This window comes from Pan troglodytes, chromosome 19, assembly GCF_028858775.2.
Source record: "Pan troglodytes isolate AG18354 chromosome 19, NHGRI_mPanTro3-v2.0_pri, whole genome shotgun sequence".
In the NCBI taxonomy this organism is placed as follows: Eukaryota; Metazoa; Chordata; class Mammalia; order Primates; family Hominidae; genus Pan; species Pan troglodytes.
This window is the reverse complement of record NC_072417.2, coordinates 52,555,039-52,574,274: the sequence shown is the minus strand read 5'-3', so window position 1 is coordinate 52,574,274 and position 19,236 is coordinate 52,555,039. Positions and strand designations below refer to the sequence as shown.

General features: G+C 42.2%; 1 protein-coding gene across 9 annotated transcripts in view; it reads left to right on the top strand.

The window, feature by feature from the left end:
- The first annotated feature begins 361 nt into the window (after nt 1–361).
- AKAP10 (A-kinase anchoring protein 10) overlaps nt 362–19,236 on the top strand; it is a 75,254-nt gene continuing 56,379 nt past the window's right edge. For 5 of the 9 annotated variants that reach the window (XR_010152989.1, XR_001710898.4, XR_001710900.3 and 2 more), the window contains exons 1-3: nt 553–837; nt 9,972–10,019; nt 15,400–15,582. Coding sequence is in view for 5 of the 9 variants with exons in the window: in XM_054670400.2 (XP_054526375.1) it covers nt 750–837; nt 9,972–10,019; nt 15,400–15,582 (319 nt within the window). In the remaining 4 variants the exon portion in view is untranslated. Of the gene's footprint in view, nt 838–7,778; nt 7,911–9,971; nt 10,020–15,399; nt 15,583–19,236 lie in introns of those variants that run through there. The other 4 variants (XM_016932217.4, XM_016932219.4, XM_063798916.1 and 1 more) reach the window with 4 other exon arrangements.

The window sequence follows — 19,236 nt, the reverse complement described above, 5'->3', positions numbered from 1 at the left end:
ACTGCACTCCGAAATAAGCCCGCTTCCCCTTTTCATTCGCTAATGATCCAGGGAGCTGCTGGTTCCGCATGCAGCAGGTTGTGCCTTTTCCTAATCAGGGTTCTGCATCGCCTCGAACCCGCAGGCCGTGGCGGGTTCTCCTGAGGAAGCAGGGGCTGGGGTGCAGGGTGAAGCTGCTCGTGCCAGCCAGCGCCTGTGAGCAAAACTCAAACGGAGGAGCAGGAGGGGTCGAGCTGGAGCGTGGCAGGGTTGACCCTGCCTTTTAGAAGGGCACAATTTGAAGGGTGCCCAGGGGCCGGAAGCCGGGGACCTAAGGCCCGCCCCGTTCCAGCTGCTGGGAGGGCTCCCGCCCCAGGGAGTTAGTTTTGCAGAGACTGGGTCTGCAGCGCTCCACCGGGGGCCGGCGACAGACGCCACAAAACAGCTACAGGAACGGTGGCTCGCTCCAGGCACCCAAGGCCCGGGAAAGAGGCGCGGGTAGCACGCGCGGGTCACGTGGGCGATGCGGGCGTGCGCCCCTGCACCCGCGGGAGGGGGATGGGGAAAAGGGGCGGGGCCGGCGCTTGACCTCCCGTGAAGCCTAGCGCGGGGAAGGACCGGAACTCCGGGCGGGCGGCTTGTTGATAATATGGCGGCTGGAGCTGCCTGGGCATCCCGAGGAGGCGGTGGGGCCCACTCCCGGAAGAAGGGTCCTTTTTCGCGCTAGTGCAGCGGCCCCTCTGGACCCGGAAGTCCGGGCCGGTTGCTGAATGAGGGGAGCCGGGCCCTCCCCGCGCCAGTCCCCCCGCACCCTCCGCCCCGACCCGGGCCCCGCCATGTCCTTCTTCCGGCGGAAAGGTAGCTGAGGGGGCGCCGGCGGGGAGTCAGGCCGGGCCTCGGGGGCGGCGGTGGGGCAGGTGGGCCTGCGAGGGCTTTCCCCAAGGCGGCAGCAAGGCCTTCAGCGAGCCTCGACCTCGGCGCAGATGCCCCCTGAGTGCCTTGCTCTGCTCCGGGACTCTTCTGGGAGGGAGAAGGTGGCCTTCTTGCGCGAGGTCAGAGGAGTATTGTCGCGCTGGTTCAGAAGCGATTGCTAAAGCCCATAGAAGTTCCTGCCTGTTTGGTTAAGAACAGTTCTTAGGTGGGGGTTAGTTTTTTTGTGTTTCTTTGAGGACCGTGGATCAAGATCAAGGAAATCTCTTTAGAACCTTATTATGGAAGTCTGAAGTTTCCAAATATTCAGGGTTTTATGTCTAAAAGCAACACGTGAAAAAATTGTTTTCTTCACCCAGTGCTGTCTTCCAATTTCCTCTTTGGGGGGAGGGGTAGTTACTGCTGTTACTAAAATAAAATTACTTATTGCTAAAGTTCCCCAACAGGAAGACCACTACTTTTGATGACTTTGCAAGTTTGCTAACTACTGGAACCCTAACTTACAAGCGAACTACTTACATTTTTGATTTTCAGTTGTATTACCTGCCCAATGTTTACGTAGAAACAGCTTGATTTTGATTCTGGGTAACGTTGTTGCACTTCATTAAAAATACATACCCGAAGTGAGCAAGTGTGGGTCTGTGGACAGCAGTGATTTTTCCTGTCAATTCCTGTTGCTTCAGATAAAATGTACCAGACAGAGGCCGGGCGCGGTGGCTCACGCCTGTAATCCCAGCACTTTGGGAGGCTTGGCGGGTAGATCACCTGAGATCGGGAGTTCAAGACCAGCCTGACCAACATGGAGAAACCCCGTGTCTACTAAAAATACAAAATTAGCCAGGGTGGTGGCGCATGCCTGTAATGCCAGCTACTTGGGAGGCTGAAGCAGGAGAATCGCTTGAACCTGGGAGGCGGAGGTTGCGGTGAGCCGAGATAGCACCATTGCACTCCAGCCTGGGCAACAAGAGCGAAACTCCGTCTCAAAAAAAAAAGTACCAGACAGAAATGGGTTTTGTTTTCTTTTTTTGTTTTGAGACGGAGTTTCGCTCTTGTTGCCCAGGCTGGAGTGCAATGGCGCGATCTCAATCTCGGCTCACTGCAACCTCTGTCTCCCAGGTTTAATCGATTCTCCTGCCTCAGCCTCCCAAGTAGCTGGGATTACCCATGCCCCACCATGCCCGGCTAATTTTTGTATTTTTAGTAGAAACGGGGCTTCACCATGTTAGGCTGGTCTTGAACCCCTGACCTCAAGTGGGCCTCCTACCTCGGCCTCCCAAAGTGCCAGGATTACAGGCATGAGCCACCACGGCCAGCCAGAAATCGGTTTTGGAAAAAGCACTAAACAAAATCGAACTTGGTTTCATATGACAGCTCTGCTGCTAACTGTAACAGGGGCAGACCAGTTAACCTACTTTTCTGTCTTCTATCAGCTGAGAATTAGATGATTCCCAAAGGCCCATTGAACTCTGAATGACTTTAAATACTTCTTAAGTGGGTACACGGTTTTGGTGACTGATGCCAGGTGATGAATGCATGAAAGTGCTTAATGAATGAAACCGGTAAAATAGTAGGAGGAAGCTTTATTGGTAAGGCAGGGGTATACCTAATAGCTCTCTAATTTATTGGTATTGAAGTGGTTAACTTTTGTTTTTTTAAGGGGGGAAAGCATTCTAAGAATAATGAGGCAAACTGCATATTGCACAAGAGACTGTTGTCTCTATTCAGCAAATATCTTTTGAGTGTCCAGAGTCTGCCAGATGCTGTGCTAGGCCCTCACGATTGAGTAGTGAACCAGAGAATGTCCCTGCACCCATGGAGCTTATTGTCTACTGGGGTAGACAGATAATAAGTAAGCAAACAAATCTTCTCTCTTCTCCCTCTCGCTCCATGTAAGTGTGTGTGTATAGGTGTATACTTACAAGTTGAGTAAAGTGTTATGAAAGATTAAGAGGAGAAATGCATTTTGGTTAGATGTTAGAGAGAGGACTCAGCAGGTGACCTTGAAACTTAGAGCTGAAGGATCAGTAGGAGGTAACTAGAGAGGCCAGGGAATCGCATGTTCAAAGGTCAGGAGGCAAGAAAGAGCATGGTGCCCTTCAAGAGAGGAAAGAAGGCTACTGTGACTGGAGCATAGATGTAGGCAAGTGTCGGGTGATTGAGAGCTCTACGGGCCATGGTTAGGTTTTATTCCTAATGCTGAGATGCCAAACATGGTGGTTCATATCTGTAATCCCAGTATTTTAGGAGGCCGAGGCAGGAATATAGCTTGAACCCAGGAGTTCAAGACCAGCCTGAGCAACATGAGACCTGTACAAAACATTTAAAAAATTGCTGGGTATGATGGTGCACACCTGTGGTCCCAGCTACTCAGGAGGCTGAGGCAGAAGGATCACTTGAGCCTAGGAGGTGGGGGCTACAATGAGCCATATTTGAGTCACTACACTCCAGCCTGGATGACAAAGTGAGACCATGTGTCAAACAAAATACAGAAAGAATATTAATTTAAAATTTTGAAAGAGGAGTGATCTGAACTTATATCTTAAAAAGATCATTCTAGGGCACGGTGGCTCATGCCTGTAATCAAGGGCTTTGGGAGGCTGAGACAGGAGGATCACCTGAGGCCAGTTCGAGATCAACCTGTACAATGTAGAGAGACTCCATCTCTACAAAAAGAAAAAATAAATAGCTGGGTGTTGTGAGTTATTCAGGAGGCTGAAGCAGAAAGATCACTTGAGCCCAGGAGTTTGAGGCTGCAGTAAGCTATGATCCCACCACTGCAACACAGTGAGATCTTGTCTCAAAAAAAAAAAAAAAAAATCATTCTAGGTGCTTTTTGGAGGCTGGATGTGGTAAGAGTAGAAGCTGGAGATGGTCCTGTTAGGGATTCGATTCAGACTTTAAATACCATCAATGCATTGAGTCCCAAATTTACATCACTACGTTGGATCCTTGCCCCTGAATCCAGACTGGTATATCCAACTTTAGGTTCACTTTGTATCTCTACCTGACCAATATAGAGGTGTCCAGTCTTTTGGCTTCCCTAGGCCACATTGGAAGAAGAATTGTCTTGAGCCACACATAGAGTACACTAACGCTAACAATAGCAGATGAGCTAAAAAAAAAAATCGCAAAACTTATAATGTTTTAAGAAAGTTTACGAATTTGTGTTGGGCACATTCAGAGCCATCCTGGGCCGCGGGATGGACAAGCTTAATCCAGTAGATACCTTCAACTTACAATATCTAAAATTTTATGCCAGATTTAGTCATTTTAAACCTGCTCATCAGTTTTTCTCAAGAAGTAGTATTTTGGCTTTTTTTCTTTTCTTTTTTTTGAGATGGAGTTTCGCTCTTATTGTTCAAGCTGGAGTGCAGTGGCGGATCTTGGCTCACTGCAACCTCCGCCTCTTGGGTTCAAGTGATTCTCCTGCCTCAGCCTCGCAAGTAGCTGGAATTACAGGCATGCGCCACCATGACCAGCTAATTTTTGGAGACAGGGTTTCACCATGTTGGTCAGGCTGGTTTTGTACTCCTGACCTCAGGTGATCTGCCCGCCTCGGCCTCCCAAAGGCTGGGATTACAGGCATGAGCCACCGCTCCCGGCTGCATTTTTGGATTTTTAGTTGCTCAGCCCAAAACTTTAGTACATCTTTGAACCTCTTCTTTCCTCCTACTCTATATCTGATCCATCAGCAAATCTGTTAGGTCTACCTCACACATATCGAAATCCTACCACGTCTCACCATCTGTGACAATTAACACCCTGGTCTAGGCAGTCATCTCTGTTAAGATTGAGTGGTTAAGGACGTCCTCTAAGGAGATGACATTCAAATCTTAGCTTAAATGTCAAGAGGGAGCTGGTTTTATAAAGATTGAGGAGGCAGCATTATTTTGCCATAGGCTTCCATTTGGTTTCCATTCCATTCTTGATACTTATGGTATATATTCAAAACAAATGCACAGAAACAGACCCAGGTATATATGGGAATTTCGGATATAGAGTTCCTAGTTGGGAAAAGATAGACTGATCTGTAAATGATGCTAGTTATCCATCATCTGGCAAAAAATAATTTCCTGCCTCCTCTCATATATATCAGATCAACAGACTTTTTCTGTTAAGGGCCAAATCATAAATATTTTAGGCTTTCCAGACCATATGGTTTCTGTCACACTCTCCTCTATCCTTGAAGCCATAGACAATATGTAAACAAATGGGCATGGCTGTGCTACGATAAAACTTTACTTACAAAAACTGGTAGTGGGCCAGTTTAGGCATGGCCAGCACTTTGGGAGGCTAAGGCAGATGGATCACTTGGGGTCAGGAGTTTGAGACCAGCCTGGCCAACATGGTGAAACCCCGTCTCTACTAAAAATACAAAAAATAGCTGGGCATGATGGTGGGTGTCTATAATTCCAGCTACTCTGGAGGCTAAGACACAAGAATCACTTGAACCCAGGAGGCAGAGGTTGCAGTGAGCCGAGATAGCACCACTGCACTCCAGCCAGGGTGACGGAGTCTTAAAGCAAAACAAAACAAAAGGTAGTGGGTTGTATTTGGCCCATGGGCTGTAGTTTGCCAATCCCTGATGCAGAAACAAATTCCAGGTAGATAAGAGCCCAGAATGTTAAAAAAACAAAACTTGAAGTCATGTAGAAGAACAGGTAGGGGGAAAAATCCTGATCTCAGGATAGGAAGGGATATTGCTTAAAATAAGACACAGGAAAATATAATCCATGTTGTGTAAATTTGACTACGTTAAAACTTAAAACTTTCGCCAAGCGCGGTGGCTCATTCCTGTAATACCAGTACTTTGGGAGGCCGAGGTGAGCAGATCACCAGGTCAGGAGATTGAAACCATCCTGGCTAACACAGTGAAACCCCGTCTCTACTAAAAATACAAAAAATTAGCCGGGCGTGGTGGCGGGCACCTGTAGTCCCAGCTACTTGGGAGGCTGAGGCAGGAGAATGGCCTGAACCCGGGAGGCGAAGCTTGCAGTGAGCTGAGATCGTGCCACTGCACTCCAGCCTGGGCGACAGAGTGAGATTCCGTCTCAAAAAAACAAAACAAAACAAAGCAAAAAACCTAAAACTTTCATACAATAAAGTATACCTAAGATACTTCTAGAAGAGAAGATTTACATCCAGGACGTGTATGGAATTTCTGCAAGTAATAAGTAAAAGACAAGGGACGTGAAGAGGCAGTTCACAAAAGAGGAAACCAAAATGACCAATAAACATGAAAGGATGTTTAACCTCAAAGGAAACAAGGAAATGAATTAAAAACATCAAATGCCATTTCAAAACTAGTAAGTTGGCAAAATTAAAAATACCAAGGATGAGAATATGAAGCATGGCTATATGAGTGCATGGAACTGGTACAGTCACTTTCATTAAAAATGCACATAATTTGTTTTTTATTTATTTTTTTGAGACAGTCTATGTTGCCCAGGCTAGAATGCAGTGGCATGATCTCGGCTCACCACAATCTCTGCCTCCTGGGTTCAAGCAATTCTCCTGCCTCAGCCTCCTGAGTAGCTGGGATTACAGGCGTGTGCCACAACGCCCGGTTAAGTTTTGTATTTTTAGTAGAGACAGGGTTTTGCCATGTTGGCCAGGCTGGTCTCGAACTTCTGACCTCAGGTGAGCTGCTTCCCAAAGTGCTGGGATTAGAGGCGTGAGCCAATGCTCCTGGCTGAAAAAAATGCACATAATTTGTTACCTAGCAATTCCATGTCTAGAGGCTTATCCTAGAGAAATTCTTGCTTATATGCATAGGAAGACGTGTACTAGAATGTTCACTAGTTGAATGTTTAAGTGAAAATTAGGAAATAAAGTAAATGTTCATTAACAGGAAGATGAGTAAAGGTATATTTATAAAACAATTAAGTAGCTAAAATGAATAAACTAGAGCTGCGTGAATGAACTAGAACTGGTTCAATAGTCATGTCAGATTATTGAATGAATACAGGTCAGATATGTATAGAGTGTCATTTGTGTAATTAATTTTTTTTTTTTTTTTTTTGAGATGGAGTCTCACTCTGTTGCCCAGGCTGGAGTGCAGTGGCGTGATCTCAGCTCACTGCAACCTCCACCTCCTGGGTTAAAGTGATTCTCCTGCCTCAGCCTCCCGAGTAGTTGGGATTACAGGCATGCACCACCATGCCCAGCTCATTTTCCTATTTTTAGTGGCCACAGGGTTTCACCATGTTGGCCAGGCTGGTCTTGAACTCCTGACCTCAAGTGTTCCACCCAACTTGGCCTCCCAAAGTGCTAGGATTACAGGCGTGAGCCACCGTGCTCAGCCATTTGCGTGATTTTTAAAGATGTGCAGAATAATGCCATTAAAAAAAATACATACATGTATATATATACACGTTTGGCTGGGTGTGGTGGCTCACACCTGTAATCCCAGCACTTTGGGAGGCTGAGGCAGGAGGATCACTTGAGCCCAGGTGTACAAGACTAGCCTGGGCGAGATAGCAAGACCCCATCTCAACAACAGAAAGGATAATTAGGCATGGTGGCATGAGAGGATCACTTGAGCCCAGGAGTTCGAGTGTTATCAGGCCACTACACTCTAGCCTGGACAACAAAGCAAGACCGTGTCTCAAAAAAATAAAAATAAAAAGTATTTGTATGTGGTCATAGTCAAAAAACGTACATGGAAGGAAAATGTCTTTATTTATTTATTTATTTATTTTTAAGACAGAGTTTTGCTCTGTCACCCAGGCTGGGGTACAGTGGTGTAATCTCAGCTCACCGCAATCTCAGCCTCCCGGGTTCAAGCGATTCTTCTGCCTCAGCCTTCTAAGTAGCTGGGACTACAGGTACCCGCCACCACACCCTGCTAATTCTTGTGTTTTCATTAGAGACAGGGTTTCACCATGTTGGCAAGGCTGGTCTCGAACTCCTGACCTTAAGTGAGCCACCCGCCTTGGCCTCCCAAAGTCCTGGGATTACAGGCGTGAGCCACTGCGCTCGGCCAGAAAATATCTAATTTAGTAAGTATTTATATCTGGGAAAGGAAGGGTCAGGTGGTGATTCATAGGAACTCTAAAGTCTATGTATAATACTTAGGGGGACAGAAGGAAATAAAGCAAAATGCTGATATTTGATTGTTGAGTTGTGTATATGTTAGAAGTATAACATAGGAGATCTGATTGATAGTAGGAGAATGTTTTTAGGTGGTAAAAGTGGAACCGTGGTGGTTTATTTTGGCAGTAGAATCAGTTGGTCATAGTTTGTATGTGGAAGGTAATAAACAGACCATGTTAAGGATGACTTCCGGAATTTTGGTCTGAGTAGTGGGTGGATGACAGTGTCATTCATGAGGGAAGATGAAGACTGAGGTAGGAACAGGTTTGGGAGAAGATGACATGTTCCCTTTTAGACAAGTGGAATTATGGAAGATGGCAGGTAGGTGGTTAGCTATATGAATTTGAGATAAAAGATTTAGGATGGAGATATAAATTTAGGAGTAACAGCGTACCTATGGTATTGTAAGCCTTAAGAATGGGTAGGATCAGCCAGGAAATACAGATGTATATGCAGAAGAGAAGAGTCAAGGAAGCCAAGACAAGTTAATGTTTAAAGTGAGTGATGTAGTCCATGGGCAGATGCTGCTGAGAGGGCTGCAAACACCAGTGACCCTACAACATTTTTAAATGTCATCTTCCTGACAGCAGTGATCAGTACCTGCAACGATCTTATTTATTTTTTTCATGTTAGTCTCCACACACTTGAATGTAGACTTTTTGAAGGCAAAATCATTGCCTTTTCTGAGCTGGGAGCATGTCTGGCACATACCAGGCACTCAACAGTTGATGTATTGACTTCATCCAGATACTCTGAGGGCGAGTTATTTCCTGCTACTAGCCTTTCACCTTTCAATGTTTAAGAGCACAAATACAGAGATGGGCACGTTTTGGCATTTCTTATTTTGATAACCTTTTCCTGGTAAGATTTTTTAATGTTGAAAAAAAAAAACAAGAAAAGAGGGTTAAAAATAGTCTTATGTCAGATCCTGTAATAGAATTCACACTTGGCTTAAGCTGCTGGGCACCTTCCTATCTTGGATGTCATATTAGCTTATCTACAGCAGAATTTTTACTGTTTTATGTAATAAGGAAGCAATTATATGATTATTTTACAGACAAATTATTCTTTATCTTTTATTTTTTTAGACGGAGTCTCTCTTTGTCTCCCAGGCTGGAGTACAGTGTCGCGATCACGGCTCACTGCAACCTCCGCCTCCTGGGTTCAAGCAATTATCTGCCTCAGCTCCCAAGTAGCTGGGCTTACAGGTGTCCACCACCACACCCAGCTCATTGTTTTGTATTTTTAGTAGAGATGGGGTTTCACCATGTTGGCCAGGCTGGTCTTGAGCTACTGACCTCAGGTGATCCACCCGCCTTGGCATCCCAAAGTGCTGGAATTACAGGCGTGAGCCACCGTGCCTGGCCCAGACAAATTATTATACTCTGAGTGTTAGAGGCTTAGGATGTTTTCACTTGATGCTATGGGAGGAATAAGTAATAAGATATGATACACAACCAAAGACCTTTCTTCACTATGCTTCTAGTAGCTAGTACTATGGATGACACACGGTAATAATATTGGTTAGCATTTGTCCTCAATTTACTGTGCTAGTTACTCTTCTAAGCCCCTTACAGGTATATATTTTTTTTCATCAATAACCCTCTAAGGTAGTTTTTATTATTGACCTAATTTTATAAATCAAGAAAATTAAGACCCAGAGAAGTAAGTAACTTGTCCAAGATCACATGGCTTATAAGTGGTAGAGCCAGAATTTGACCCCAGATGTTGTGACTACATTGTCTCTCCATAAGCAGGTTCAACTCTTTTGACTGGATGCTGTTCCAAGGTCACTTCCTTAGAGAAGCCTTTGCTGACAACTACCCTCCTGTGCCCTCCTCCAAGGCTGTCCATTGTTCTAGAACTTTGAATACTCATCTTAGAATAAAGCTGGTCTAATTTTTACAGTGTTATAGAATGGATCTCTGACTGCAAAAGTTGGTCATAATTATCTTTTTGTGTTCTAGTGAAAGGCAAAGAACAAGAGAAGACCTCAGATGTCAAGTCCATTAAAGGTAAGTTCTGCCCTTGGCAGTCCACTGCATTAAAAAGTGATGTGCTTTGCATTTGTGAGCTCTTTAATCCTGTTATACTCTCTCTTTTGGCATTAATCGTTTCTGCCTTATTTTATAATTACTTATGATTTTGATTTATTTCCCTCTTTAACCTGTATAATGCTTTAACATCTAGCATATAATAAGTAGGCTTTTTTTTTTTTTTTTTTTGGAGACAGAGTCTTGCTCTGTCACCCAGGCTGGAGTGCAGTGGCGCGATCTTGGCTCACTGCAAGCTCTGTCTCCCGGGTTCACACCGTTCTCCTGCCTCAGCCTCCCCAGCAGCTGGGACTACAGGTGCACGGCGCCACGCCTGGCTAATTTTTTGTATTTTTTAGTAGAGACAGGGTTTCACCATGTTAGCCAGTATGGTCTCGATCTCCTGACCTTGTGATCCGCCCGCCTCGGCCTCCCAAAGTGCTGGGATTACAAGCATGAGCCACCGCGCCCGGCCATAAGTAGGCTTTTTTTACCTTAATTTTATTTTTTTGAGATGGAGTCTTGCTCTTATCCCCAGGCTGGAGTGCAGTGGTGCCATCTCGGCTCACTGCAACATCCACCTCCCGGGTTCAAGCGATTCTCCTGCCTCAGCCTCCCGAGTAGCTGGGATTACAGGTGGCCGCCACCATGCCCAGCTAATTTTTGTATTTTTAGTAGAGACAGGGTTTCACCGTGTTGGCCAGGCCAGTCTCAAACTCCTGACCTCAAGTGATCCACTCGTCTTGGCCTCCCAAAGTCCTGGGATTACAGGCGTGAGCCACCATGCCTGGCCATAAGTAGGCTTTTACTGAGCCTTGTGTGTATTGGCCATCCTAGTGATTACAGTGAACCAGTGCCCTTCTTATTAATCACACATTTAATTGTTCCCTAAAAGTGAATAGTTCACTTTATTTATTTAGTAAGACAAAAAATGAAGAATACTCTTAACTGAGCAGTCTGTTAACTGTAGGAAAGCACTGACACTTATAAGGCTTAGTTTTCTGTCATTTATCCAGAAGTATGGTTGATTACAGTTTTTGCTTTTTTATTTGAATGAACAACCTTAATTTAAAATATATTTTGTTTATTTTTTGTTGGGATTGATACATTGTCCTTGTTTATAGATTAGAGCATGCTTTTTAAAGATGCTGTATTACTCACTGATTTTATTTGTCCAGTGTACAGAGATTGAAGTGGGAAAATTATAATGGAAATTGTTTCCATAGTCATTACATATTAATTTCATCAATTTATTTCCATAAAATCTGTAGATTGCTACTTATTTAGATTTTTCCTTCAAATGTTTTTATGTTGTATTGCTTGCACTGAGTATTTATTCTATATGCTCAATTTGCTGGAGAAGACTAATTATAACTTAGGCAAGTTGTAAAATTAGGGAAAAAAGTAAGGTACCTTACAGCCTAGTTTACTTATTTCTTATGTAAAGCCAGTTAGATTCCACATTAGTTCAAACTGCCTTCTTTGAGCAAAACTTGATTGGCAGTGATAAAGGCTTAAAGCCCTTCTCAAGCAGAGACCTGTAAAGACTAGATCTGACTATAGTAGAAGGAAGGAACTTAGATGTTTCAGGCAGTGAGAACACCAGTCTTCCACTCTAAACTTTGCCACTAACAGTATGACCTTGGGAAGTTGTAACTTTCTTCAGAGTCTTCATTTGTTGAATGGGGGGATTGGCCTAGCTAATTTCTAAATCTCTACTGGGCTAAAAAATTCTGTGTTTATACTCTGATTATGAGGTACATAATCTGTGCTTAACATTCACTGACTTATCCTTAGGATAATACAGAAGCAGTACAAGAAACAGCCCCTCAAGACGTTTGCAGTCTGGTTAGAAAGACAAACTTATACACAGAACAGTAGCAAATAGACCAAAATAATAATAGCTGCCATTTATAGAACACTTCTTCTGTTCTGGGCATTAGACAAAAACTGACTATAACGGTGAACAAAAAAGACTTAGGTCCTGCCCTCATTGAACTTACAGATTAGTAGGGGAGAGGAACATTAATCAAGTAATTCCACAGATGGCTTAGCCTAGATTGGTAGTGATGGAAGTAAAGAGATGTGAACGGACTTGAAAAAAAATTAGGAGGCAAAATGGATAGAAGTTTATTATTGATTAAATATGAGGTGTGAGAGAGAGGGATATTTAAGATTGATACCTACCTTCTGGCTTGCCTAACAGAACCAAACCAGGAAATTATATGTTCAGTTTTGTTATGTTGGGTGGGAGGTGCTTTTGAGTCATTCATTTATATATGTTACATATGTTATTTTATATGCACAGTAATTTTAAGGTCTGAGTTTTAAACCAAAGGTTAGAGAGTGATATTTAGAGTCTAGCAAACCTAAGTTGAAATCCTGCCTGTTGAAATGGCTGTTTACTAGCTCATTAATCTAGGGCAAAGTATTCAACTTGTTTTCATTTTAGTCTTCATCTCTAAAATGAGGAAAATATGGTCTTACAAGATTGTCCTGAGAGATAGATGAAATAATATCCAAAAAAAAAAAAAAAAAGATACATAGAGAAACTCATATAGTGCCTGGTATATAGTAGGTCCTCCATTGGTAGCTATCATTATCTAGTTTTAACATAGCCTTCAGTTTGTTGAGTGAAGCACTGCAAGGAGTTCAGAGGAATTTGAGATCAACAAATGATTTCTGAAGTTTAGGGAAGACTTCATGGCAATGACACTTACCTTGTATAAAAGTTGAAGAATAAGAAAGATTTGAATGAGAGATTCTTTCTCTTCTCCCTACCAGCCCAGCTTCTTATTTGAGGATATATTGGGCAAAGGGGCCTTCAGACAAGTAGAGGGAGATTTTTACAGAAAGATTGAGATGAAGGTATAGAAGGCTGTAAAGACCAGAAAAGAGAATTGAGACAGAGGAAGCAGGAAGCCACTGTAGGTTTTTGAGCAAGATATTGATGCTGTAAGTATGGTGTTTATGAAAGGTTAGTCTGGAAGAGATTTGCAGGATGGAGACCCCGGAAGTTTTTATGTTATAATACAGAAAGACTTGCACTGAGGGTGAGGTGTTAAAAATAAACAGATAAGTAAATGTTTAAACATCTTGAAGGAAAAGTCAACAAATCTTGGCAAGTAAACAGATAACAGTGAAAAAGAGTGGGACCAAGATTTTGAGTTTTGGAGACTGGCGGATTGAACAGACAGGGAAATTGAGAGGAGAATCAGATGATGATGTTTTAAGTTGATATTTAGACAGATTGTGCTTGAGATGGTAAAGTCAATGTGGGTGGGAATGCTTAGTAGCGAGTAATCAGTGATACAAGACCAAAGCCCAGGTCAAAGACAAGTCACAGATACAGATCAGGGCTTTTTCATCTGCTCTGCAGAGGTGTACCCCAGGAGCTGTTGCAAAGAGTCCATGAGGAGGGTGTGAGTAAGATGTTTCCCTTGAATTTGCCAGAATTACTTTTTTGTTGTTGTTGTTGTTGTTTCTGAGACAGATTCTCGCTCTGTTGCCCAGGCTGGAGGGCAGTGGCGAGATCGTGCAGCTCACTGCAACCTCTGCCTCTCGGGTTCGAGTGATTCTCCTGCCTCAGCCTCCCAAGTAGCTGGGATTACAGGCTCGCGCCACCAAGCCCAGCTAATTTTTTTTGTATTTTTAGTAGAGATGGGGTTTCACCATGTTGGCCAGACTGGTCTCGAACTCCTGGCCTCGTGATCTGCCTGCCTCAGCCTCCAAAAGTTCTGGGATTACAGGCGTGAACCACTGCACCCGGTCCCTTGTTAAGTTTATTTTGGTGGGAAGCAAAGGAGGTTTCACCTTTTAAAAAGTTTGAAAATTATTGCTCTGGTAATAATTAAAGATTTGAGAGTAAATATGCTTTCTAGCAGAAAGAATAAAAGAAGAACAGATAGCCTCAAGAAGGGGAGCCAAAGAAGCAGGCTATATCTGACACACTGGGTGTTGATAAATGGGTATTAAAAGAATGAGAGGAATGAGCAGATAGAAGAGGAAATTAGGAGAGTATAATACCATGGAGACCAAGAAAGATAGACTATCAGGAAGGAGTGGTAAAAATAAGTTACTAGTTCTAAGAGAGATGTTAAGAGGGACCGGGGAAAGCCTTGTACAAATGAGTTAGTAGCATTTTACATTATATACATCTAATTAAGAAACAATGCGAGAGTCTCACCATTCCTATAGACTCTTACTTGTACTTGTCTGAACACGAAAACTGGCTTTTGTTTATAAATAAGCTAAAAATTATTTTGCTCCAATTTCTCATGAAAATAAAAATAAACCTTCTTTTAACATTGAAAAAATAGTTTGAAGACAGTCACTCTTCATTTTGTAATTCCCACAACTATTATTGAATGACTGAAATTATCTTTATTCTGAAGCCAAAGGGGTGATACTGATATTTCTTCAGACTACTAAAAATATATTTTATGAATTTTTAGTGTGCTTTATCTTTTTTTGTTTTTTTTTTTTGAGATGGAGTTTCACTCCCGTTGCTCAGGCTGGAGGGCAGTGGTGCAATCTCAGCTCACTGCAACCTTCGCCTCCCAGGTTCAAGCAATTCTCCTGCCTCGGTCTCCCAAGTAGCTGGGATTACAGGCACCTGCCCCCACACCCAGCTAATTTTTTGTATTTTTAGTAGAGACAGGGTTTCACCATGTTGGTCAGGCTGGTCTTGAACTCCTGACCTCAGGTGATCCACCCACCTTGGCCTCCCAAAGTACTGCGATTGCAGGCGTGAGCCACCATGCCTGGCCTGAGGAATATTTTTCTAGGTTTCCCCCCACCCCAAGCATTTATTCTGCAATTTTAGTTTTGTTCCTAAAGCAAGCAAGGTTTAAGGATTTAAAAATAATCCGTATTTTAGAATGCTTTCTGGCTTTGTTACTTTTTATCCACAGTAGAAGTTCTCAGAGAATGATCTACCTCTTTTTATTTAACTTTTTGGCACAGTATTTTGAGAATTATAAATAATATTAGAATGTTTTCTGGCTGGGTGTGGTGGCTCATGCCTGTAATCCTGGTTACTTGGGAGGCTGAGGCAGGAGAATCACTTGAACATGGGAGGCAGAGGTTGCAGTGAGCCGAGGTCATGCCACTGCACTCCAGCCTGGGTGACAGAGCAAGACTCTGTCTGGGGAAAAAAAAAAAAAAAAAAATAGAATGTTTTTTTTCCTATTTTCCACCACTTGATTAAGTTACTTTTCCTCTTAAGTATTTTTTGCTGAGTATGCTGACTTAAGAGTAATGTTACAAAATTTAATTTTTAAAGTTCTCTGAAAGCCCCCTTATGAGAGTTTTAGGCTATCAAATTGTGTTTAATTCTTAACAATTTTTTGAAAAATTATAGCTTCAATATCCGTACATTCCCCACAAAAAAGCACTAAAAATCATGCCTTGCTGGAGGCTGCAGGACCAAGTCATGTTGCAATCAATGCCATTTCTGCCAACATGGACTCCTTTTCAAGTAGCAGGACAGCCACACTTAAGAAGCAGCCAAGCCACATGGAGGCCGCTCATTTTGGTGACCTGGGTAAGTAACTATCATTTTTTATTAACTTGTATTAGAAGGATTTGAGTACAATATGTGAAACTTCTGTCATAGGATACAGAACTATATAATTGGAAAGTGCTTTGGAAAAAATGTATTTAAAATAACAGCTACAAGTATAATGGGTAGCTGTGTTGTGTTCCTGTAAATATAGAATATAAAGCATGCCCAGTAGAAAAACAAGCATTTCCAGAAGAAATATATCTGATCACTAAATATAAATATATGAAAAAGATGTCTCACTTTATTACTGAGGGAAGTGCAAATTAAAATAATCAGTTAATGTTCCCCTAACACATTAGCATATATTTAAAGTTTGACAATTTGAATGTCAGTGAAGATGCAGGGAAATACCCCTCCTATTTAGTGATAATATAATCTGGTGAAGACTCTTTGGAAAGCAATTTGGAAATCAGTATAAAATATGCATGTCATTTAGGCCACTCTTTCTAAGACCTAGCCCTCAGATATGCTCATTCATATGTGCAGGTGTGTGTGTGTGTGTGTGTGTGTGTATGTGTATATATATGTATGTATGTATGTATGTATGTTGAAGGCTATTCATTATAGTATTGTTTGTGATAGCAAAAAATTATGGACAACATATAAATATCTGTTATAGGGAAATAACCAAATTGTGGTATACGCATGCTCTGGAGTATAATATAGCCATTTGTTTCTATTTATTTATTTTCTTGAGACAGGGTCTTACTCTGTTGCCCAGGCTGGAGTGCAGTGGTACGTACGATCATGGTTCACTGCAGCCTTCACCTCCTGGGCGCAAGCCATTCTCTCGCCTCAGCCTCCAGAGTTACTAGGACTGCAGGCATGTGTCACCACACCCAGATAATTTTTTAATTTTTTGTAGAGACAGGGTCTCACTATGTTGCCTAAGCTGGTCTCAAACTCCTGGCCTCAAGCAATTCTCCCACGCAGGCCTCCCAAAGTGCTGGGATTACCAACGTGAACCACCACACCTGGTTCAGTGTAGCCATTTAGAAATCTAAAAAAGACGTGGGAAAATGTCTAAGGCATGTTTAAATGTGAGAAAAGCAAGTCACAGTATGCATGGTAAAATCCGTTATATTAAAATAAGTTCTTCCAAAACAAAAACATATGCAGGAGACCTTTATTTTGTCAGTATTTCTTACCCAAATTTCTGCACTTAGAAAATTGCGTGTCATGTTGTCATAAGTTGAAAAAAAGATCCATGAACCAATAGACTTCTAATAAAATCAGTCCTGCTTTTGACATCTCTCTCTACTTTTGTGTATATTCAAACCAGAGTGTCAATGTGTTTGTGGGGCACACTTAGCAATAATACATAGCAGACAAAATGCATATAGCTCAGAGAGTAAAATTGTAAGTTTTGCTAGATCACTCATAAATTGCTGATGAGAATTTAAAATGGTGCAGATGCTCTGGAAAACAGGCAATTTCTTTCTTTTTTTTTTTTCTTTTTGAGACAGGGTCTCACTCTGTTGCGCAGGCTGGAGTACAGTGGCGTGATTACAACTCACTGCAGCCTCACCCTCCTCAGGTTCAGGTGATCCTCCCTCCTCAGTCTCCTGAGTAGCTGGGACTATAGGCATGCACCACCACGCCTGGCTAATTTTTGTATTTTTTTTTTTTTTTTTGTAGAGACGGGGTTTCGCCATGTTTCCCAGGCTGGTCTCAAACTCCTGGAATCAAGCGATCCACTCGCGTAGGCCTCCCAAAGTGCTGGGATTACAGGCGTGAGCTACTGTGCCTGGCCTAGGCAGTTTGTTTGTTTGTTTGTTTATTTATTTATTTGTAGACGGAGTCTCACAGGCTGGAGTGCAGTGGCCCAATTTTTGGCTCACTGCAACCTCTGCCTCCCAGGTTCAAGCTATTCTCCTGCCTCAGCCTCCTGAGTAGCTGGGATGACAGGTGCCTGCCATAATGCCTGGCTGATTTTTGTATTTTTAGTAGATATGGGGTTTCACCATGTTGGTCAGGCTGGTTTTGAACTCCTGACCTCAGGTGATCAGCCCGCCTCGGCCTCCCAAAGTGCTGGGATTACAGGCATGAGCCATCATGCTTGGCTGGTGGTTTCTTATGACGTGAAACATGCAATTACCATATGACCTAGCAGTTGCACTCTGTATTTATCCCAGATAAATGAAAACTTACCTTCCAATAAAAACCTGTGCACAAATGTTCATAGCAGCTTAATATTGAAAAACTGGATGTTCTTCAGCAGGTGAATGAACTGGTTCATTCATACCATGGAATACCATTCAGCAATAAAAAGGAACAAACTGTTGATACATTTAACCACCTGGATGAATATCAAGGGAATTATGCTGTCAGACAAAAACCAATCCCTAAAGACTACATATAGTATGATTCCGTTTGGATACTATTCTTGAAATAGAGAAATTAGAGAAATGAAAAGATTAGTGTTTGCCAGATGTTAGAGACAGGGAGGTGAGAGGGGTAAGTGGGTGTAGTTATAAAAGTGCAACATGAGGGATCTTTGTGATGTTGAAGTTGTATCTTGGCAGTGGATGCAGAAATCTCAATGTGATAAAATTACAAAGAACTAAAAACAAGAATGAGTACAGATAAAACTGGGGAAATCTGAACAAGTTAGAGTGTTGTATCACTGTCAGTATCTTAGAGTGATATTGTACTATAGCTTTGCAAGATGTTACCATGGGAGAAACTAAAGTGTACAAGGGATCTCTAGGTATTATTATTTTTTTAGAGATGGGGTTTCACTATGTTCCCCAGGCCGGTCTTGAACTCCTGGGCTCAAGTGATCCGCCTGCCCCAGCCTCCCAAAGTACTGGAATTACAGGCGTGAGCGACCATGCCTGGCCCTTTCAGTATTGTATCTTACAACTTCATGTGAATCTAGCATTATCTCCTAGAATTTAATTAAAAGAAATTGTAAACCTCACAGAAGATCAGAATTTCCTCAAGTTTGTGATGTTGACAAAGATGAACTAGTTGACACTGACAGTAAGACTGAGGATGATGACACGACGTGCTTCAAAAAAATGATTTGAATATCAATGGATTAAGAAGAACTCTTTTGACAAATTGATGAAACCCTCAGTCAGTTTTATAAGAATGCCCATCTTTATGATCATGCTATGAAAGCCAATTTTTAAAAAAATGTTTTGTTTTTCCTAACAATTAGCTTGTGGTTATAATTATAATTTAAATTTAGTTAAATATAAGATAAATGATTTTTTATTAAGTTTAGTTTCATTTTTCAAGGTACGATCTCAAAGCTACTCTTTAACCTACTATGAATGAATAATGCTGAGTTCATAACATCTTTGTAGATATATCCACAATTTTCCCTCAGGATAAGTGCCTACAAGTGGAATTACTGGACTGAAAATAATGCAGTTTGCTAAGACTTTGCTGTCTGTTCCTGAATGCTCCTCCAAAAAGGTTTTGCCAGTTTACATCCTCATGACCAGTGAATGAGAGTGTTGCCTATTTTCCTGTGCCCTTGTTACTGCTTAATAATTTTTGAAAAAAATCTAATTTGACAGACAAAAATGCATTTTATGTTAATTTGCTTTTCTGGGATTTTTAATGAGGTTGAGTATAGTTTTTAATATTTTTATTGGCCCCTTTGGAGCTAGTATCATAAGT